We start from the raw sequence: 24,152 nt of genomic DNA on the forward strand, positions 1-24,152 counted from the left end.
AGTAAGTGGAAGAGATTTTCAACCTAGGCATGTGATAATAATCTCAACCCTTTCTCCACACCCGTGGAAAGAGTTCTAGAATTTCTAGCCATTCTTTTTGATCAGGGAGCCTCAACTTCCATGGTTAAGGTCCAATTAGCTGCCTTCTCTAACTTTCATAATGGTTTTAAGGACCTCCCTCTGATTTCACATTGATTATGTATTAGATTAGGGATTTTCATTGTAGAGTAGTTATTAGATATTAGACAGGCTAAAGAATAAAATAAGCCTAGAAATGGTGTTTCATTTATGCATACATTTTAAAAAGCAGAAACAAAGAATCTTCCACTGAATGTTGACCTTGCTGAAGTAACAGTTTCTCAAGGGAAGATTGCAAACAGTTCTTGTTATGTTTCTTTTTCAAGGAAAGAATCAAGAGACAAGTTAAACTAAAAAAAAAACAAGACATAGCCTGAGGATCAAAGTTAGGGGAGTGGATATAGTCAATAGAGGAAAATTACTGAAAAAGAGAATATACTATGTTGTGTTCAGGATAGCAGGGCAGTTAAGGTTAGTAAGTTCATTTGACCTGTTACTTCAGAGAAGATGTCTAACACTCCAGCATGAGTACCGAAAACAGGTCATTTAGAGAATGTCAGTTTATGTTGTTCAGGCCACTCAGAATATGGTGTGCAGCAATTTGAATTGTTTATCAGTACTGTTAATGAAGACAGTATTCGGATATTGTGAACATTTAATAAAACCTTATTAAATGAACTACAGTGATTGGAGAATTCATGCTGAAAAGTGCACAAGACTTGGTTCATAAGGAAGAGACTGACACCTGTTGAAGCACGAGCTTGGGTAATTAAGATTTTCATTTCTCACTCTCATTGTAAACAGTGTTTCCAGCTAATTAAGGTACAGTACTGCATTTTCAAATTTTACAATGGTGCCCAACGTAGCCTGCTGTCTGGGGAGAGATATATATACTTCTCACAACCCAGCAAGCAGCTGAACTTTTTCACATCCAGTTTCCAGTGCAATCATGTTTTCTTAAGTTCACAGTGATTGTTTATACAGCAGAAGTACAAAAGCAGCAGCACACCACCTTTCAGTGAAGGTATTGTTCATTTCCAGATTTGGTTACACTACTTGTGTCCTTCAGAAATCTACAGAATAGCAGTGTTTCATTCGATTTCATGTGTGCTGCAGACTGTAAAATAACACTGTTTTTATTAAAGTTCAGCGCTCCGTGTTTCATTCAAACTTCAACAAAAACAGCTGCAGTAAGTAATTTTTTCAAGTACAGTTTTACGGCAATAACTTCAAAGTTTCGTTAACAGTTTAAAGTGACAGCAACTGTTTCAAACTCTATACAAAATAAGCTGAAAATTACGGCATGACAGTTTCTCATTAAGACAGCATTAAATTGCACAGCACCAGTGTTTACTTCAAAAAAGCCTCACACAACTTCAGCAGAACAGTATTATCAATGCAGTGTTCCTTCAGAACATAAAAAACATTATCCAGTTAAAAGATATCTCGACAGACTTTCATATTTCCAGAGTGATGTCATAAAGTCAAGAAGCAAGGAAAAGGTTAATAAGCTACAGACAAGGACTCTCATTTCTTCCAAGCCATAAAGTTATGTAAAACTTTATGTGCACCTTTTAATTAACAGTTCAAAAAAAGTTTAGATTAATTAAAATTATTTTCATGTATACATGTCAAGTAATACTGCTACAGTTAAAATGTCAGTACATTTTTGGTTTGTTTAAAAATGTTATCTTAAAGTTAAAGGTTATTAGTTCAAAAATGTTGATTATGTCTAAATGCTAAATATTTAATTCACAGAATGACTCAGAAGTCAGTATAGTCTACAATTTAGATGTACATGCTTCAGCACATGCAATTCAACATACAAATGTTCAGAATATAATACATACAATTCAGAATACAGAAGTATGTTGCCAGTATTACAAATGTCAACACAGTCTACATACATAACATGTAAGAAATGTCTCAAGTTCACATTGCACTAAAGAGATATAAGAAAAAGCTTTCATAGTTAAGGTCCAATTAACTGCCTTCTCTAACTTGGTTGTGAGGACCTCCCTCTGATTTCACATAGATTATGTAAACTGTTCCTCAAAGGAGCTATGGGTTTAAAGCGTCTGTTTAAAGAGCCTCTACCCCCATGGGATCTGACCATTGTCCTTCAGTCACTGGTGCTACCTCCCTTTGAGCCAGCAGCGCAGTGCAGCTTTAAAGTTTCTTTCATGGAAAACGCTTTTTCTCATAGCTATTACCTCTGCAGGATGAGTCTCTGAGATTCAGGCTTTATGTTCAAAATCCCCTTATTTAGTTTTACGTAAGGATAGAGTTTCACTCAGAAACATAAAGAAAATAGCAGCAGTAATACGAAGTACAGCTCCAAATCGCATATAATGTAGACAAATAAACTCTTTAATATCTGGTAAGTGCTTTCACCACAAGCTGTGGCTTCATCAGACCATATACAAACGTAAAAGCCTTTAAAACTGTTTTTAAATGCTCTCTATTCCACTCAATAACTTCAAATTTTCATTCAGCAAATCATTACACAGCAAAAACGTCCTCATGCTCTGCGAGTAACATCATTAATTCATTACCTTTTTTAGGTTGAAAAGACAGTGCCTCATCCTACTAAACATACCTTATAAGTATTAAAATCATTAAAATTCCAACTACTACATATGAGCATACGTTCTTCATCCTATCTGTATATTATATAAGTCAACTTTCAATGTACTGCGTTCTCATAGTAACATTACCTAATCTATCTAATATAACCGATAGGATTGCATTACATTCTTTGTAGTATGCAAATACATCCTCTCTACCTTAATGAAGTCAAGTATTAGTTATGAATTCATCAGTATATCCCCTCATCAATATTTAGAACATTTATAAAAAACGCAATCTCAGTTCATTAATACTGTAGTAACTCATAAAAGTATTCAAGTCTCCATATGAATACATGTTACCTTCATTGCAATTTTGTTCATTCTTACATCAAGTCAAGATGTTATGCATCAGTCGAACTTCAGCCAGGAATTATTTCTATTGAATAAGTATTGATAAAGCCTAGTGTATTGAAATGTATATTTCGCCATCAGTAGTGTTTTTATTTACAAAAAACTTCTCTTCCTTACATCTTTGCGTCTATACGCATCCCCCATGACATCATTGCGCTAACAGTATACAATCAAATATGACTGTGCGTTCTTGAGAACACAGTATATTGAAAGTTGACTTTAATATACAGATAGGATAAAGAATGTATGCTCATATGTAATAGTTGGAATTTTAATGGTTTTCTTTATCCTTGCTGTTATCCATCTGTTGCAACAGTTTACATTCACCAGCTGGCTGTTTGTTGGTCTTTTGTTGTTCTTTCAGAAACAATCCATCCTTTCTTCCGAAGGCGGTTTCAGAATTCAGCATTAATCAAACCATCGACTTACCTGTTTTCTTTCCTAACTTTGCATAAAAGGTGAATATTGCTTACATTTGCTGGATGTCCACAATTACATCTCGGTAGGACTAAAGAATCTAGAAAATCAGACCAGTTGTTTGTATCCTTTTCTGGCCCAACTTTAGGGAAATCGGTCTCCAAAGTTACCCTATCAGAATGGCTGAGAGACTACATTACTTACATGTATAACAAAGAGCCTCGAGTTACTTGTGCCTGTCAGAGCGCATTCCACCAGATCAATGGCCACTTCAGCAGTTTTCCATTCTAAGGCTTCCATGAATGAGATATGCACAGCAGCAACATGAGCTACTCCTCATACCTTTATTACTCATTACAAATTGGATCTGGTCTCCAGAGGAAGAGTTTCTTTTGGTTCTGTTGTTCTCAGGAATATCCTTCCTTAGGGCCGCCCAGGATCTAAAGTAGCTGGGGACTCTGTCCCAAGAGTTAAGAATAGATGAAGATTGACAACATCAGATAAAGAAGTTATGTTCTTACCATAACGTTCCATCTGTGTTGTCAGTCTTCATCTATTCTTGGCATCCCTCCCTCCTTCCCCCTCCTGTGAATTCCTGGAGGATTGATCATTTGTCTTGGTTTCCTTGTTAGGTTCCACCTTGGACATGGCTTCTTTATGTTTGTTATAATTCTTCTGTCTTTTTATACAGCTGCAAACTCGATCTGAGGTAATATAGAGAGGGGCATTGTGGGTAGAGTCTTAGCTCAAGAGATTTATGGCTGGCGCGAGATGTATAATGGCTGAACCAGTTCTGAGGATCGGAACCGACTACCTAAGAGTCAAGAATAGATGAAGATCAGCAACACAGATGGAATGTTATGGTAAGAACATAACTTCTTTTTTTAATATAACATTGAATCAGCTGCATATGACCAGCACAGTGGCTTCAGAACTGAGCAACGTGCCACCAACTACAGTCATGACTTTAGATTTGCTATCTACTGTCTGAGTGGAAAGGAAGCATATGTATGCCAAACTTAGTATACAGTGGGAAGCCTCTGTATTTAAGAGTATTGCTTGTCCAAAGAGTCAATTTATGCATCTTAGGGTTTCTGTGTTGCTGGCTTAAAGTACCAATTGAAGGAACCCTCTTAATGAGTTGCCTGCTTTGAGCATGTGTGTGTGTGTGTGTGTGTGTGTGTGTGTGTGTGTGTGTGTGTGTGTGTGTGTGTGTGTGTATATATATATATATATATATATATATTTGTGTATGTACAAAAACAGATATCTTGTATATTTCTTAGATACTTTTTATATGATTGCTGAATATTTTGTACATGTTTTATCTGCATCCTGTGATATATTTAATTGTTTTCTGAATTTGTATTCATTTTCACTAATACAACACAACTGTTGGGCATTAACCAGATCAAGAAGGAGAAAAAGATGTTTATATCTGGATCATTTATCCCTTTGTGTATAACTGCAATGATGGATAATTTTCATTTTTTCTGGAGATTTCTTTCATTTTCCACTTCCATTTACTAGGACTTGAGAGAGGTTAAAGTGGGCTTGATCTGTAGTAAAACAACACTTTCTTTTAAATCTTACAGGTGTATCGGTCAAAAGCGGACAAAAGTGAGGGAGGCAGTACTTTGCCACGTATGAAGACTGGGTCCCCCACCCCAGCACATTTTACTACTTCAACTCTTGGACGGCATACCTCTTCAAAGGTAAGGAAGGGTCTGTTTCTCTTTCTGCCTGTTTGCTTTTTGTAGAGGGAAGGGCATGCACAAATCTTGTCCTCATGCAGACCCAAGTCCTTTCTCAGCTTTTTGAAATACATGGTATGAGAGTTACAGCAGACATATACATTTCATTTCTGAGTGGGTATGCTCTGACTGCAACATTAGTCCACTATTTTTTCAGCTGCTAGCTTAATTTTTTCCCTGTCAAACCAAATGGCTGCAATTATTCCATCATACTCACACACAGCAATATATTAGTCATCTGTTCTACATTAAACATATGAGTTCTTCTTTTCATACATTTTGACTAGCTTATAGTACAAGGGGTGTCTCATTTTGTTCTTCAGAATCTTTCTGTACTTGTCAGTCAAATAGTCACCTTTAAGAGGGGCAGCCCTTACTTTAACCCTCTAAACCATGTATGTAATTATTAGTAGTCTCACATTAGGGGATGTATGTTCTGTGTTACTCAGAGCTTCTTTTATTGGTTTTGTATTAGAATGGATGCCTGTGCCATCCATATCCCCAGTATTAAGATGCTTGGTTACACTTTGAAAATCTGTGTTCTCTATTCGGGTTTGCATGCATAGAGGGTATCCTCTGTGTCATATTTTAGTCATGTTTCAGAAAATGATTTTCCCTACCTCACTGTAGTGACCATTATTATGAATGATATTCGTGGCTTTTTCGTATGCAAGTCTGTACATACAAGAATGATGTTTTGATTCATTGTTCAGTAGCTTTTCGTTCCTGATTTGTACTGTACTCTGCATAGCTGCAAATACACACAGTAACAAGAACAGTCTTCGTCTGATTTTCTTTGCTGTCCACTGCCCAATATTCTGTTTCTCCTCCATATTAGTTGGAAGGGTTAAATAAGTTGCATACACTGTATAGTATGTAAATGAGAATTGTAGAAATCTGAATGGTATCTTTGCAGTTTGTTGATTGTAGCACACGCCCTCATATTAATTTAGTTTCTAGGGCATTCTGTCAGACCAACTTGGGTATTCTGAAACTTTGTGAGAAAACATGAAAGCTTGATTTCAGAATGCCATTGCCCTCTCATTGCTTTATCGTCTTGCATTCATTACATTCTTTGCTAAACTTCTCAATAAGGTGTCTCTCTTCACACTTCCTTCAAATCTCTCTTTTCAGTTCTGCACTCTCTTAGCCTCCTCTCACTATCCCTTATCCCCCTACTTCTTGACCTCTACTCCCCCACTGCCCTGCTCCCCTCCTTACTGTGCTGATATCTACACAACTCCCCTCTACTCCTCATAAAACACTGCAACCTCCAGTAATTTACTATAAGACTTCACAAAATGCTGTTGTATATACCTTGGTACTAACTTTTTATTTTGTGTTCAGTCCTAAACCATTATGCTTATTGTTAACCATTTTCATTGTATAGACTTTTTAAGTATTTTTATTATTTAATCTTCATGCTTGATGTTGAATTTGTATTATTTCTGTACTCCTCTGTTCTGTGTATTGCTGTTTTTCTCCAGACTAAGCCTAACCTGTGCATCATTGCAGTGCTGTACCTCTGTTAACAAATGGTAAACAAAATAAAAAATAAAATGCTCTGCAGTCAGTGATATGGTGCTTAAATTGAGGATGACACTGACTACAGTTTCCTTCACCCTTTTTCATCTAAACCTTTAATTAAAACAGAACATGGCCAGTCAAAGCATTTAAAGTCATGCATTTGTGTTTGTCCTTATGCAGATGTGCCACAAAACACATTGCAGACGGAGCTGCTTTTTGCTGTTTCATAAATTAAACTAATTACAATCTGTCATAATTTTATCCTGTTTTTCACTCTTAGAATTCTGGTCTTCCTCAGAGTAACATGGGAAGTTTACCACGGAATTTGGCTGCCACACTTCAGGACATCGAGACAAAGCGCCAACTGGCCCTACAGCAAAAAGGTAAAGTCAACAGTAACTGGCCACATCAGTTTTTGTAGTTAACTTTGTAAATGTAGAAGTGTGAGTCAATATAAGTTTTTCCTGCCTTCTTCCAAAGTTTTCTCTTTCCCATTTCCGTCCTTGTTCTATTCAAATCCTTATCTATCTCGTCTTGTAAGTCATTGGCATTCACCATTCCTGCATGAAAATCTTGCCAGCAAAGAATGTGAGCTTGTTAGATTAGCTGTAACTCAGTACCAAGTATAAAGTGGTTTCTACTGAGTATTGTGGAAGTTTTGCCTTCTGCTGTGAATTCTGATTTGTGTTGCAGACAAAAGAACATCTTGTGTATCACTGCAAATCTCACTGTATTTTCTTTGTCAGGAGGGTATTTGCAACCTCTGTCTCTTGGGCTTAGCACTTCACTTCCATTGCTGCATCTCCATGACAGTGCTAAGGCAGGTATATTCTTTATCAGAAAGCCCTAAAGGGTTTCCAGACTTATTGTGGTTTGTATCACAGATGTAAAGCAGTGTCATACATCTCCCATCAACAACATTAGACTTTATAGCATTTCATGTTGGATATGGTTTCGCTGTTAAGTCTACAAAGTCATTTTGATAGAATCCAGTGAACTGTACAACAACTCATTTTTTTTTAATTTGGGATGTTACAGGTTACAGATACTCATGCAAAGATGGCCCCCTTGCATTCCCATGTTTTAGTGAAAACAAATTCCAAGTTTGCCGTACCTCATAGAAAGCAGTGTTACCATGTTCAGTCCCCTGGTCATCACTGAACAGAGTTCACTTACTCAAACTTTAAATGATTACTGATCATAGTGTTTAGATTTAACATCAGGGAATGTGTCATGGGTCTGCAATTAGGTTCTTTTTGTCTTCCATTACATTTCAGAACTTTTTTTATAGCAACCACACACACTGGAATTAATGCCACATGCCAGTTCATGTCATGATGTATTGCTCCTGAACAGAAGAAAATGCTTAGTACCTAAGCCCATCTGCTGTTTGCATTGTTCAGATATTCATCACAACACTTAGAGGAAAAAAAAAAGTTTTCACATTTTGTTTGCCCAACCCTCTACTTCTGACATCCAACCCATTCCCTCTTAGTAGGTGCTTTAGGGGGTATGTTGCTTTAATTTTCTACTTCCTGTTGCTGCTTTGTATAAAAACGAAGTTAGGCTGATCTTTTGTGTTAATAAATTTGTGGTTCTACATGGAAGAATAATTTTACAGCATGCAGTGTTCCTGTTACCTTTTACTGCAATTTGGTGTTTTACTGAGGCATTTCCATGGTCCGGTGGTTTGTTTCAACCATTCCCTATTAGCCCATTAATTCTTTTCTTAACACTCTGTAGTAACAAGGAGGAGGTTTGTCTGACTCCTTGCTGTGACTCTGCAGATGGGCCCTCTTTATCTTGAGAGAGAGAGGGAGACCTTATGGTCTGTTACCTCCAAGACTGCTGAAACCCTGTATTATCACCGTATTTATTCAGCAGAGGTCTTGCTAAATTCTTCTCTAATGGTGCAGGTGGGCTCTTCCTCTCTTGAGTGAGAGTGACCTTGTGGTTATTTTTTCCTTGAAGCTGACTGTACCCATTTAAGACAGGTGAAAGATAGGGGGGGCAGGCGTCATATATGTGACTAGTGGGGCAGTGATTATTGGGATATGCATAGGAAGGAAATCCTAACAGGTAGGACAAGCACAGCATCACAGGCGTTGCCATCCATGATGTTGTTCCTCTAATCTACCTGGTACCATATGGTACAGGGATTCATGCTTTGGCTCCACATGGGCATGCTCCAACAATAGTCAGAAGCCCACCTGTTTCCCCAAGATAGGCGAGTTGCATAAGCCTCTCAGTGCCCCCCCAATCTAGCTCCTTCATCTCCTGAGTCTCTAATCAAATTTGGGTAGTCTGGTTCAGGACTCCGGGCTCTGTACCTCTGTGACACGGAGTAGGGTGTAAAGTTCCCACATTTGTTGCTTAAAGCAGTAAAACCTTCTAGCTGGCTGTATTAATCTTTTGCTGTTAGGTTACCCATAACATTTTGAAAAGTGCTGCAGTCAAAAACAATTCTACTAAAGGTGCAGCTGCTTCTAGTGCTTGTCAGGAACATCTCCATTGCAGACATTTGTTCCACAGCCATTTGATCTTTGATTAAAATTTGCTAAGCATTATTGTCTGACCCATAACTCCAGGAGTCAGGCACCTTGGTATTTCAGGATTCAGCCTTCTTAATTTTGTTTTCCTTTTGGCTATTTCTGTGCTCCTTCCACTGTGGTGGGCTTACTGTTTGGGAGTAGACCCACCCAGGAGAGTTTCCGTTAGATTTAACATGCATTTTCTTAGCATATCAGTGTATCTTTGAGGTGATCCTCCTTGAAATGTCCTATGTACTTTTGTACTATGCCCCTGTACTTGGGTGTCCCCTCTATCCAGTAAAGTCTTTTTCCTTGTAAGTCAGGCAGTACACTTGCATACCTTTGTATTACTTACTGCACTGCTAGTGTAGGTGTCAAGTCATGTTTGTTTTTGCTTTATATACAGAAACAGGAATTGAGCTTATTTAGTAGTTGGATATGAAGTGGTGGTGGTGGTCTTTGGAGCTGAGCAGACACTGTTTTACTCGGCTGTGTCATATCACTACATATACAGACCTATGCGCGCACACACACACACACACACACACACACACGTGCGCAAACACACCTACATGGGCTTCAGTGAAAAAAATGTTGAATTGGAGCAGAGTATGAACCTAACGGCAACATGACAAGGGAATCATCTTGGGTGTCAGAGATCATATTCATTTGTAACAGATAAGGAATGCCACTGTGTGACTGCAAGTTGGTGTCAACTTTTATGGTGAGATTGACAGAGCTTGAGATCTCTCACATCAGGGATGGTATGCCATTTCTTCGGCTGGACCTGGATGGAGCTGACTGACAAGATGTTCCTGGCCTGGAGGAAAGTACTTATTGCTGTCCATTTTTTGGGGGTGTCAGGTTTTCTAACAATTCCAGACACAACTGTGTACCATGCTCTTTGCAAACGCCAGTGTACCCTTGCACCCAACCTTGTCCATGGACAACACTACCAATGCAGGTAGACACGATGGCACTATCAGTCTTGTGGGCAGAGTTTCTAATTGCAGTAGCATGTGCCACCATCGATATCACCAGACTGGTCATTTCCTGAAGTCTGTATGCCATGCCCTCCAGGAGCTGTTGGTAGTGGCAGACGGCATCCACTTGAATGCCTGGCAACATACTTGCCAGCTCCATTGTGGACTGCATGATAGCAAATTATGCATGGTTAACACATTAAACATCTGCTGATGTATCCACATTGCCATATTCATATGCATATCAGGGACAGCTGTGAGATGTGTTGGCACTGGGTACTCTTGTGTTGCTGGCCTATGGCAGGTGTGAAAAAACAAAAACAGCCAGCACTCAACTGGAGCAAATATCTGATTTTAATGTACAAAAACAGATTCAATGTAAAACACATCAGTACATTCCTCTTCTTATATACCATCACATATCTAGACAATTAAATCTCATTAAACAATTATTACAAATGTTCATTGAGACCAGGTGGAAACAATCCCCCCAATTTTACTATCCAAGACTTCTCTTTTTTATTTAAAACATTATGCCAGCCACTTTTCATTGATCTATGTCCCAACACCCTATCAATAATAATGTATTTAAACATCGCTGTTCGTTATATAATAGTACGTTTATGCAAGTCATTAGCTAGATATTTATTTGTAATGCTACTCATATGTTCTGAAATACGCAATTTAAGTGGTCTAGAAGTTTGCCTATATAAAAGGCTGTGCAAGAACAGATAGCCAGATAAATAGCCCAATCACTATTACAATTGCCAAACATTCTAATAGAAAAAAACCCTAGCTGTATTTGCACTTCAAAATTCCTTGGTGGAACATATAAATTTACAGGACACTATATCATTGAATTCTGACATGGCCCCTTTACTTTTAGGAAAATAAGAAGGGGGGTAGGAAACGTAAGTCCAAAAATAGGGATCGATGGATCCCTGGAAGCCATGCTGAATTTCCTGAAACCCAGATAGTGTCTCTCGGTAATACATCTGTTCAGAATTTTTATCAGTCTGAATTTTTGTTGCTGAGCAAGGGCCTTAATTTCATTCATGGTTTTTTTGTTCCTGAGGATGTCTTTGTGGAAGATTTATATGCTTTTTGCGGACTACTTAATTTGAAATTATATTTTCAGAGTGAGGAATCTGTTAGTGAAAATAGTGGCTTTAAGTTTCATAAATCAACATTTATTCCACGTATGAATAAAAATGTAGAAATATTTCAGAAATGTGTACTTAAGGACCTACATTTTGGGAATAATAGTCCACAACATGTTCCTCCTCCTAATTTATCTAGTGAAGAAAAGAATGCTTTGATGCAACTCAAAAACATAGTTATTGTTCGAGCTAAGGTGGAGCAACTGTGATTTAAAACTATATGTCACTGAAGCCAGTAGACAGCTGCAAGATAATAGCTTCTATGGATGTATGTCTCAAGGTCCTACTTCTGTTTTCAAAAAAGAAATTGATACATTTCTTGAGTCTGCTGTTAGTGAGGGGATTATCGATAAACGTGCTATGTTTCTTCTAAAGGTTAAAAATCCGTTTTCCCAATATTTTTACCTTCTCCCCAAAGTACACAAGGACATGCAGCAACCACCGGGTTGACCAGTTGTATCCGGTCAGGGTTCTTTGACTTCTTTGTCCGCTTATCTGATGGTTTATTTGAAGCCATTGTTAGCTGGCGTGAGAGCAAAGATAAAAGACACTACTGAATTTTTGAATATTATTTCCGATGCCCAGCTAGAATCTACCTGGTTATTATGTACTTTAGAGGGTACGTCTTTATGTACCAGTATTCCTCACTGGGCTGGATTGTGTGCTTTAGAATACTGGCTAAATAAAATGGCTTTATATAGCCCTGGTTTCAACACTTTCTTGTTATGCTTAACGAAGCATGTCTTAACTAAAAAGTTTTTTTCTTCATTACCAAATGTTTTTTGCAACTGAGGGGTACAGCTATGGGTGCATCATTTGCACCCATGTATGCTGACCACTTTATGGGGTATTTGGAACAGATAATAATTTATGATATAAATCATAACATTTTTCCTGGCGAGATTGATATCTGGTGCAGGTTTATGAGAATACATAGGATTTATTCCAATACTGAAGAATATATACATTTTGATAATGACCTTGTAGTTCATTTTGTTGAACATGGTTATTCGTTGGCACAGGTCAGACAGACAAGTAGGGAAGTACAATCATATTCTAGAAGGGAGCTTTTGAAATATAAAGGTAGGGGCCCTTGCTCAAGCAATATAATCAGATTCACTACCACTTATGGTAGAAATACTTATAGGTTTTTGGATATGGTACAACAACATTGGGACATTCTATTAACAGATGATAGGTTAGGTGAGTTGTTAGACCAGAGATGTTCTTTTTCTTTTGGAAGGTAGTTATTTTAGCCATTACAAACATTTTTCACCATTGACAAATTCTACACAAACTACTATAGATGGTACACAAGTGGTGGGGTGTTATCCTTGTGGCCACTGTTCTTTTTGTAAATTTATATGTTCCACCAAGGAATTTTCAAGTGCAAATACATCTAGTGTTTTTTGTGTTAGAATGTTTGGCAATTGTAATAGTGATTGGGCTATTTATCTGGCTATCTGTTCTTGCACAGCCTTTTATATAGGGCAAACTTTTAGACCACTTAAATTGCATATTTCAGAACATATGAGTAGCATTAGAAATAAATATCTGGCGAATGCCTTGTATAAACATACTATTATACACCAAACAGCGATGTTTAAATTAATTATTATTGATAGGATGTTGGGACATAGATCAATGAAATGTGGCTAGCATAATGTTTTAGATAAAAAAGAGAAGTCTTGGATAGTAAAACTGGGGGGATTGTTTCCACCTGGTCTCAATGAACATTTGTAATAATTGTTTAATGAGATTTAATTGCCTAAATATGTGATGGTATATAAGAAGGGGAATGTACTGATGTGTTTTACATTGAGAAAGGCCTGTGGGCCGAAACCGGTTTGTTTTTGTACATTAAAATCAGATATTTTCTCCAGTTGAGTGTTGGCTGTTTTTGCTGTTTTTTGACTTTGCAGTTTGAGGCTATGCACCTGCCGTCCTTGCAGAGGTATTGGTGTGGGGATTTCCTATGGTGGGTGTACCCATGGAAGAACAGTGTGTGGTTGTGAAGCTACTGTTTCATATATGGGGAAAACTTGTGAGGCTCAGATACACGGGAGGTCCCCTGCAGAGATGGTGTGTACTCAGTCAGTGCAGGGTTCTCATTATGTTGAGGGTAAGAAGCAGGCTAGCAAGTACGGTAGATGCTCGGATAAACCAAACTTGATAAATTGCGAAAAAAATCCAGCACCCTGAGCATGAATAGTAAACATGAGTTTATTTAGGAACCAGACCGGTTTCAGCAACAAGCTTTCTTCAGTGGCTAATTTAAAAAATAGAGAAGAGTCAAATATATAGAGAATTTAAATAAGGTGATCTGACATCACTTCCTGGATATGCAAATATAGCCACATTCATTTTAAATCATCAAAATAAAATAATATATGACAGTGAAAATGTCTCAAAAATACCATATAAAGAAACTATGTTACAAAAAAGAACCAACATTAATAAAATAATAAAACATACCATATAAATGCTGGTAAACCTGGTGACAAACAGTTTATATAATGTGTAACCATAAACAATGGCCAAACAATCAATTTATATATAATATAAAGAAATTGAAATACTGTGTGAATAACAACAGAATAATTCATTATAGTTTGTCATTAAGACCTGGTGGAAATAAGCCACCTAATTTGACTATCCATTTGGTTTCTTTGCTGTCCAATATTTTATGCCATCCTGTTTTGTACATTCTGTTGCCAACAATTTTGTCAATGCAAATAAATGAAAATCGGGCAGTTTTGTGTATAATAGAATGTTTATATAATGCATGTCTAGCATTTCTGATATCACCTAAATGTTCAGAAATTGTCTGGATGTTTGTCCAATGTAAAACGCCCTGCATGTACATGTAGCTAAATAAATCACCCTGTCCGTGCTACAGTTGGCAAAGTGTTTGATGTCATAAATCTTACTTGTATTTTTACTGGTAAATTCCTTTGTTGTGAAAACAAATTTGCAAAAGGCACAGTGACCACAAGGGTGGCAACCTATTAGTTTCTCACCTGAAATGGTGGTCTGTATCATAGGGGGTTGCTCTGAAGTGATTTTTTTGTAATGCGAAAAGTGTGATCCCAAAGTTTTGCCTTTCCTATAAGAAAACAGACATCTATCGTCAAGCCATTTTGCTAGATTTTTGTTTTTGGTTAGTATATTCCAATAATGATTTATTATGTCTTGTAGTTGATAAGTATTTCTGCCAAAAGTGGTGACTAGTCTGGGTGTTTGATCAGGTGATTCAACAGCCTTGGATTTATAACATAACAGGGAATCTCTGGACAAGTTGGCAGTCATGTTAACTGCTGAGTGAATGTCCGAAACATGATAACCCCTCTGTGTAAATCTGTTAGACAGGTCATCCTGACAACAATGAAGATCATGGTTAGATGAACAAATTCTCTTAATTCTGATGAACTGTGATTTGGGTATGTTCTTAATGATGTGTTTCGGATGTAAACTAGAAGCATGTAGTAAACTGTTGTATTGTGGATATTTTCTGTGTACTGTGGTACGTAGTGTGTTATCCACTTCTCGAGAAAGATGTACATCCAAAAAAATCACTTCAGAGCAACCCTCTATGATACAGACCACCATTTCAGGTGAGAAACTAATAGGTTGCCACCCTTGTGGTCACTGTGCCTTTTGCAAATTTGTTTTCACAACAAAGGAATTTACCAGTAAAAATACAGGTAAGATTTATGACATCAAACACTTTGCCAACTGTAGCATGGACTGGGTAATTTATTTAGCTACATGTACATGCAGTGCGTTTTACATTGGACAAACATCCAGACAATTTCGCATTTCTGAACATTTAGGTGATATCAGAAATGCTAGACCCACCAATGCATTATATAAACATTCTATTATACACAAAACTGCCCAATTTTCATTTATTTGCATCGACAAAATTGTTGGCAACAGAATGTACAAAACAGGATGGCATAAAATATTGGACAGCAAAGAAACCAAATGGATAGTCAAATTAGGTGGCTTATTTCCACCAGGTCTTAATGACAAACTATAATGAATTATTCTGTTGTTATTCACACAGTATTTCAATTTCTTTATATTATATATAAATTGATTGTTTGGCCATTGTTTATGGTTACACATTATATAAACTTCGTGTTTGTCACCAGGTTTACCAGCATTTATATGGTATGTTTTATTATTTTATTAATGTTGGTTCTTTTTTGTAACATAGTTTCTTTATATGGTATTTTTGAGACATTTTCACTGTCATATATTATTTTATTTTGATGATTTAAAATGAATGTGGCTATATTTGCATATCCAGGAAGTGATGTCAGATCACCTTATTTAAATTCTCTATATATTTGACTCTTCTGTATTTTTTAAATTAGCCACTGAAGAAAGCTTGTTGCTGAAACCGGTCTGGTTCCTAAATAAACTCATGTTTGCTATTCATGCTCAGGGTGCTGGATTTTTTTCGCAATTTCTCATTATGTTGAGTCGTACCTGTATTGCGATGGATGCACTCCTACCCAGGAGTGAGACAGTGTCACAGTGTCCTCTTGACTGTGGCTTGAGTCTGTGTTTCTTGGCATCTATGCTAAACTCATCAGAGGTTGTGATATCAGCCTCTTGTCTAACCTCAACATTTTGTTGCCCACCATCTGTGATACATGTGAATACATAGTATATATAGAACATCATAGAAAAACAATGGCATATGCTAAAAGGACACCTGTGTGTCATGCAGGACAGGAGTATTAATGCATCAGATTACCTTTTACATGCATGAGTTCAGATAGTGTGGCTCACTGACAGAACCCACACTGTAAAATTTGCAGACTCCAAATCTGACTTCAAACCAGTGACAAGTGGAGTACCACAGGGTTCAGTCCTAGGACCTCTCCTGTTTGGTATCTACTTCTCTGAATTACAGGCTAACACAGAAGGCCTCTGGCTAATGAAGTTCGCAGATGACTGCAAACTAGGAGCCGTAGTTGAGTCCCCAAATGATGTGGACATCCTACAGAAGGGCCTCACTGAGACAGATGCCTGGTGTCAGAAGCATGGCCTCAAGCTTAGTGCCAAAAAGTGCATTGTCATCCCCTTTGGTAAAAACTCTGTACCCATGAACTACCACATAAACGGCAGTAACACCATATGTGTGATAAGAGACCTTGGGACCCAGGTGGACAGTAGTCCCTCCTTTGATAATCACATCGCCACAGTAGTTGGGAAGTCCTTCTGTGTGTTACACCACATCACAAAAGGGTTCTCATCCAGGAAAAAAGAGGTCATTGTTCCCCTCTACTCGTCACTCATTAGACCCATTATAGAGTACAACGCCCCTTTTGGAATGTACCTCACAAGACATCTGCAGCAGCTGGAAAGGCCACAGAAGTACCTCATAAAGAGGATTACTGGCCTCAAACAGATGCCCTACACTGACAGTCTCAAACAACTCCAACTTTGCTCTGTAGCATATCGCCTATTCCAAGGAGATCTCTGCCTAACATATAAAGCTATGTTAAACCCAGAGCTGTTGGACATGCTACACCTAAAGAAATCCCAATCCCTCCGAGCTACACTCTCTAGGGACCTAAAAGTTGTCACCACAATAAACACATGCTGGAGGGCTAGATTTCTGTCCCAGAGTCTTCCTATATCCATCTATGTCAAGCAAAGTTCCTTATTAGCACTCTTCAAGAAAAATCTTGATGAGTGGAGGAGAAATAGGAAATATACCCCGGGGATCACTTATGTGGCTCTGCTCAACAGGGGCTTAGGAAATTAACTTTCTTGGGTGGCGTAAGCCAGGGAACCTTGTTGGCTAGGCTTACTTATGCCCTTGGGCCGATAGCCTAGTACCTACCCATGAACCTATAAGTATTTATCAGTATAGGAAGAGAGGATGTGTGTGCCCATCCTGGAGAGAAGACACACATTTGGGTACACATCCACAGTTGATCCCTAGTGGAGGCCGCAAGCGTGCAGGAAGTGCTGTCTGCAAGGAAATGTAAAGCTTTGGCTGAATTGCATGGGAGCCATGGATGATACTGCACAAACCCTTGCATGTCATCATCTTGGATAACCTCTTGAATCAGGGATTAGGCCATAAAGGGAATACACTCTCTCAAAAGCAGTATGATATTGCTGCAGGTTGCCTCAGTTTCCTCACTGGTCCTGAACATGGTCAGAGTTAATCTAGAAGGGATCGAGTCAGGTTCAATAGAGTCCATGGACAAGAAGAGGCACTGGAAGCAGTTGATGGTCTTTTGTGGGGGGAGCCAGAGAAAATTACATTTAATGCAGTCTTACCTCTATGATGACATGGTATTGTTGCAGGCCCGATGTACCTTGAAAACACATGTGCCTACTCTGTGTGGCTAAACTCAGTGTGTGTGTGTGTGTGTGTGTGTGTGTGTGTGTGTGTGTGTGTGTGTGTGGTAACAGCTTATGTGCAACCATCTGCTGGATGCTACCACCCTTATCTCTCTCATCCAGTGAGACATGAGTGGGTTGGAGTAGCCTGGCACCTACAGCGACACAAGGACATCTGACAGTCTTATGCACCCTTTTGGCTAACCGCCAGTTGTGGATCTCACACTTGCACTCTTACATGCCATATCTTGGCTTGCCTAATCATATCAATCAACCAGCAGTGACATTAGGTCTAGGTGCAGTTGTGCCCACCCACAGCATTGATGTCCTACAGTGTAACAGCCACATCCTGTTCCTTATTAGTTAATCCTGCAAGCCATATTCCATCCTGCCTGAGGGCTTCCAGCAAGATATCATTTTTAAGCTTTGACAGCATTTTATATTCCCTGTTGGCTTTGTCCTTCAGTTCCCTGTTTAGACATATGGATTGTAAGAATACATATTGCAGTTGCTACAGACGTGTACTGGTATTGTGAATGCACATATTCCAAAGAGGCACATTTTCACAGAGTGGAGGTCCTATGAGGTGTACTACCATAATGCTTCCAAGTTCTTGACACAGGTTAGCCTGGGACATGGTTTGATGATATAGCATGGCAACATTACAGTGTCCATCCAAGGTGTGTATGCAGAATACCTGTACTTATTCAGTGTACACATTGTGTTCTACCTCATAGAAAATGTTTGGCCTCCCAAAGCAGCTTAATTGCATCTGTATGAAAAAATAGCACTTATGCAGCCAAGGCAGACACAGTAAATCACTGCTAACCCATTTAAATACTGCAAACATTTGAAATGTTAGGATCCACTAGAGCGAGTCCCAAAATGCGATGACAGAATGGCCGGAAGAATGGACTTATGTATACGAAGTCCAAAGTCCAGGATGCCATTACTTGGAATATTCCATTTCTCTGTGGTATGGTGATCTCCGAGTTGGTATATATAAGAGTTCAGTGTGAGAGGGGTGCAGGAGGGCTTGCTCAGACCCCCCACCCCGCAAATAGAAGTTTTAAAGAGAAGCGTGATTTTCGAGATCCACTCTTCTCTGGGGTTTTTTTTTTTTTTTTTATCTTTTTGGCACTCAGCATTTTGAGCGCAGACATTTCAATAGGGAGCCTTGAAATGCATCTGGGAAACATGCCAACTGTCTGTCATGGCTCTGATGTTTGGGAACAATTAATAAAAATGAAGAATGTAAACTTTGTCAAGAAAATTCAGATGGAACGACTCTGTCAAGCTCACTGCATGGCAATACCCATTTTACTGGCAAATGCAAACAAAATGGTGACCATGTTTCATACTCTACATTGTTATACTCTTGTGTATTGTATAGACAGATAGGGGCTTATAGCAGAAATGTTTCTGAATCAACTACATGTGCTTTTGCACTACGCAGTCCATGCATGGGAGCCATTTCTTGTCAAGGCTCAGACATGAGCGGCAGACATGATCATGTATTATGCAGCTGAGCAAGGAATGAATGAATGTGTGGAATCTGATTTTTAAATGTGGATGACCACCATTTTGATGTAGCTTCTGATGTTCTCAATGGTGCAGATAGCTTCTAACTTCAAGGCATAGGCCTGCTGCATGGTAAAGGAAAAACAAAAACCTATATTTTCTTTATAAGGACTTCAGACAGTGGATGCTGCTCATTAAGATGTCCCTTTCAACACAGCATGCTTGGTGTGACATGGGCTTGCAACTACGTGGATGTAGAGGCATTCCACAGTCTGATGAATAATTAATTCATGCGTATGTAATGTGAAGTGCTTATAGCCTGAGCTCCTGCAAGAGTTAGAAGCAGAGGTAAAAGGAGTGCCTAGAGAATTATTGTCAAGCAAAGGTGCAAAAGGAGTGCCTAGAGATGTACTGTACACTTTTTGCTGGATTTTTTTCTAAACTTTATTTAATTTTATTTCTTACAGTTTTAATGCATTAAATGCATTACTGTGAAGTGGGTAGTTTTACTGTGTTCACCTTTGTATTTACGCTCAGGAGAAGAGACATATCTATCCAGTGGCTTGCCATAGAAGGCAGGAAATACTGTCAGCATGATATACAGTGTATGATTTCAATATGAATTAGAGGTGACTGTATTCTGTCACATGACACATTTACAACAACTTTCCCATTGTGTCTGTACTATACTGATTCACTTAATGAGGAACGTGGAGTGATAAGCACCTACATATGAAGAGGGATGAGCACCTAGACAGCAGCTTCCTGCTGTTGTGACACATTATGAGTCATTTGATGGAGATGTAGTTGTCTTTCCGAGGAGGGATGAAGCCCCCTCTTTAGTGGACAGCCTTATACCTGCACCTGTGGCCTAGACACAGCTGTACCAGCTGGTTGAGGTTTGGGGGAGCTTCAAGTTGAGGACTGACCTGGCTATACTGAATCCTTCCTGCAGCTAGCTACAGGCATGCAGGAGCACCCAGACCTGATCATCGGGCCACTGGAAGGTCAACAGGTCCTTACCTCTGGCTGCTCAGGAAACTTGGCTAGCAGTGCTTCTCAGTAGGTTGCTTTCTGACCCACCTTGTTGGCTCCCTGCAGTCTCATCTTGTCCCTTGCTTGCTGTGAACCTATTTTGTCATATCCCATTCCATGGGTGTAGTCCATCCCACCTCTTCCCAATTTGTTCACCTTTTTATATGCATGTGTTCATCCCTTGTCACTGCAGGCTTGTGTATATGCAGCCACGTCTGTTTGTATTGTTTCATATTTGCGTGTTTGCCCTGCAAACAGTCCTACACCCTCTTTCCATGCCTAGCGTTACCTTGTATAACTTAGCTCTCATCCCTTCTCTCTTTATATGTAGAAAAAAAGGGGTTTGTTTACCCATAAAAATAAGATTTATAGTGCCCTTACAGCTCCCCAGCTAGTACTTTCCTGTGTGTCCTCCTTATATATTCTCCTTTCCTTTCCCCCCACTGTCTTATGCACCCATTTTCAACCCCATTCATGCTGCTGATAGCTGCAGATGTATGATTTCAACCACCTACAGTGATATAGACATAGAGCTCGAGGCTGTGTGTGGCACTTCTTGCTACAGAGCATATTTACTGATACAAATGCGTTATGTTGCTCACAGTACTGCAACACTTTGAGAATTTGATTCAGCCTTGCAGGATACCTTTTACAGCTCCCACTTACATTTACTGTACTGAGACATGTGATGCCAGGCCTGCTGCCACAGAGTAATAGCATTGATGTCTCTAATGACTATAGTTTATTGCAATTGCTGCGCTGTAATGCTGTTCTGTACATCTGAGCTGAGCAGGTTTGCTGGCTCCAAAGAGCTGCGTTTTGAAGTGCTTCTCATGCTCTGCAGTGTGTGCTTATTTGCTTACCCAAGGTACGGCTGCTCAGCACCTTATGAATTTCTCCCAACATCGTAAAAATTTGTCTAGAGAAGTATGTTTCCACTTGTATAATTTTTAGATCACAGGTAGTGCCATAAGAAACATCAGGTCTTCAAAAATGCAGCAGTTGACTTGAATGATGGCTATTTACCCAGGTGGCAGCATTTTGCCTACTCTTATGCCAGCACAACAGTTTTAAAGCTAAAACAGACCCACAATATAAAGTTTCAGTTTCTGTAACATTTATTGCATTTTTGTATATTTATTATTTTATTTTGCTTTATTTCTTCTGATACCTAGATGTGTGGTTTAGTCTTTTATCTAACCCTATCCTGGATTAGTGTATTATCTAAACCTATCCCATTCTCCTATTCTAGACTTTGTGGATGTTGGTAACAGCCTTACCACCTTAATGCTTTTTTTTTTTTTTAACTTAAGCTGCATACACAAATGGGATTGGGGGCATACAAAGAAAAGGTGCTGAACAACAAAGAAATTTGGGTTTAAAATAAGGATAAGAGATGGGCATGTTGTTCATTAATGAGCTAAGTAGAGTGATTGTTGACGTGCATCAGTTATAAGTAGGAAGGGGAGGTTCGGAGTAATTCTTACAGGAAGGCTTTTAAACACTCCCTCTCTCACTCTTGTTTTTTTTTTTTTTTTTTTTTTTTTGTATAGTTTAACTAGAATGATGAGACATATGGGAAACAAGTGGCCTAAATGGATGGCTTTTTTTCCTTGGCTATTATACAAGAGTGACACTGGAGCCTGTCATCAAATGTGAACCATTTTAGGGAACAGTAAGATTTAATCTGGTCTTATCCATACACTGGAAACTTGTGAACCGGTTGCCTTTGGTGCCTTTTTCTTGGCAGTGACTATTACTGCAAGCTCCCCCCCCCCCCAGCCCATAAACCCCTGCTTCTGAGAGAAGGCCTTCAGATATCATTGGTGCCATTTAAATTATGATGTCTGCAAGTTCCCAACAGTCTCCTTAGGGATTTGTAATAATTTCTGACAAGATAAGTTTATCCTTTTCCATTTTTGCTGGTTAAATTGCATACTGCTACTTTCTAAATCTTATCATTAAGTTCCTTTCTCTTTTACTTCTCAGTTTACCTATTTTTTTCACCCCTTATTCCTTTCCCATGCCTCATCACAAAAATGTCTGGCCTTCATTTTTTCCTACTCCTCTTATCATAGGGGTTTCCTATTGATAATTGTTGCAGGGCAGTTTGCTTAAGGCCTAGTGTATCTAGACAGTAGCATTTACTGCTGTTGTATATTGTGAAAATTTTATTTTCTATACCTTTGACTTGGGTCATTAAAGTGGACAAAGAGATAGAGTGGACATACAGTTCCTCCACAAGACCCCCACAGCATGTACTTAGTGTGCCTAGGGGTTAGACATATAGATGCTGAGTACACGATCTGTAAGAAATGTATTACTAGGGTTTTGCTGAATAGATGCAATAAATTTGTTTTAAAAAGGATCTTGGGGTTGGAGGTTTAAGAAAAGGAGAAAGACAGGGTTCAATGTAATGGCAAACAGTCTCAAAAACCATGCTGTCCAGAGAAAAAGAAAGAAGAGGAAGACAGATGACCCAGACATCCCTATATTGGAGAAGCTGCCACCTGCTAAGATGCGTAAGACTTCTTCCTCTCCTTTTCACCCAGGACCTTCCACTCTTCCTAGGTCCCTTCTCTACCTAGGCAGGAGTCTTTAGGTACTACTGACTTGGCTATGAGGAAAAGAGCTGGGAGCATTTCTTTTGAGCATGGTATTTCACCATTTCCGTCATCCCATGTATCGGACACATTTTTCTGTTTCTACAGATCCTGGCTCAACTTGGGAGCATATGGTGTTGAAATATGTGAAGGATTAGCTCCAGAATGGTGTCCGTTCTGCTCCCACTGTGCCTTGGGAGGCTAGAGAAAAAAAACTATAACCATGTTTAGTCCTATTCTTCCTCTGGGCCTTGTCTCAGCTCCAGTAGGCATCGAGCCAGTGTCAGAGTATGTACTGATCCCTTCAGCTCCATGTGATATATTTTCTTCTATGCCGATGGTGTGGGTGTCAATGGAGACCTCAGTGAAGAAGATCACTAATGTTGAAAGGATCAGTGCTAAGCTGCTGTTGCTGACTCAGATTCCAACCTTCTCAGAACTGATTTCGACCTTGACTCTGACAGCATTTGACCATTTGACAGGAACATCTTCTGTGGTGACTTTGACTCTGGAGGTTTCTGTGATTATGCTCCATGAGGTCATCCACTTTTGATGTCAGTTTGATTTATTGGGTGCTGACAGTCTCAGGCCCACATACATCAGTTGACATTTCAACACAGAGGAGAGCCAAAGCAGTTGCTTTACAAGTGCAAGTACAGGCTTCATCGCTTCCACCCTTGGGAACCATCGAGTCTGAAGTCTTTAGCCTTGTATTAGCATTGGTCCTTCAAGACCAGTGATCTCATAGATTGGGGTTGTTGAGTTCTATGGTGCTGTCTTCCCAGGAGGGGTCAGATGACCCCCACCCCCTTCCCCAGGAAGAAACTATATAGGAAGAAACACTTTGACTCCCCTTCGCGGAAGTACCCCTCCCCAGACATTATAGGTTCATAGGTTCATAGGTTCATACTAGGCTATCTGCCCGAGGGCATTTACAAGCCTAGCCCATCGTTTTGTGGCTTAGGCCACCCCTTTAGTATGGGGAACTATACCCATTATTTTTCTGTGCCTCTGTCGAGCAGTGACACTGAGGTAATCCCTGGGGTATATCTGCGATCTCCCATCCATTGGTCAAGATTTCTCTTGAACAAGGCCAGCGAGGTGCTCTGCCTCACATGTACCGGGATTTTGTTCCACAGCATAGGAGTCTTTGGGTGATGAATCTATCCCTCCAGCACGCCCTATTAATA

The 24,152-nt window shown here is 39.1% G+C and overlaps 1 protein-coding gene across 8 annotated transcripts in view; it reads left to right on the forward strand.

Annotated features, from left to right (window-relative positions):
- Positions 1 to 24,152, forward strand: part of PHLDB1 (pleckstrin homology like domain family B member 1) — a 2,201,164-nt gene that overhangs the window by 1,781,303 nt on the left and 395,709 nt on the right. For all 8 annotated transcript variants that reach the window (XM_044080920.1, XM_044080921.1, XM_044080924.1 and 5 more), the window contains 2 exons: positions 5,072 to 5,191; positions 7,038 to 7,140. In XM_044080920.1, coding sequence (XP_043936855.1) covers positions 5,072 to 5,191; positions 7,038 to 7,140 — 223 coding nt within the window. The remainder of the gene's footprint in view (positions 1 to 5,071; positions 5,192 to 7,037; positions 7,141 to 24,152) is intronic.

Source organism: Protopterus annectens, chromosome 8.part0 (genome assembly GCF_019279795.1).
Source record: "Protopterus annectens isolate FY-2018-M chromosome 8.part0, PAN1.0, whole genome shotgun sequence".
Taxonomy (NCBI): Eukaryota; Metazoa; Chordata; order Ceratodontiformes; family Protopteridae; genus Protopterus; species Protopterus annectens.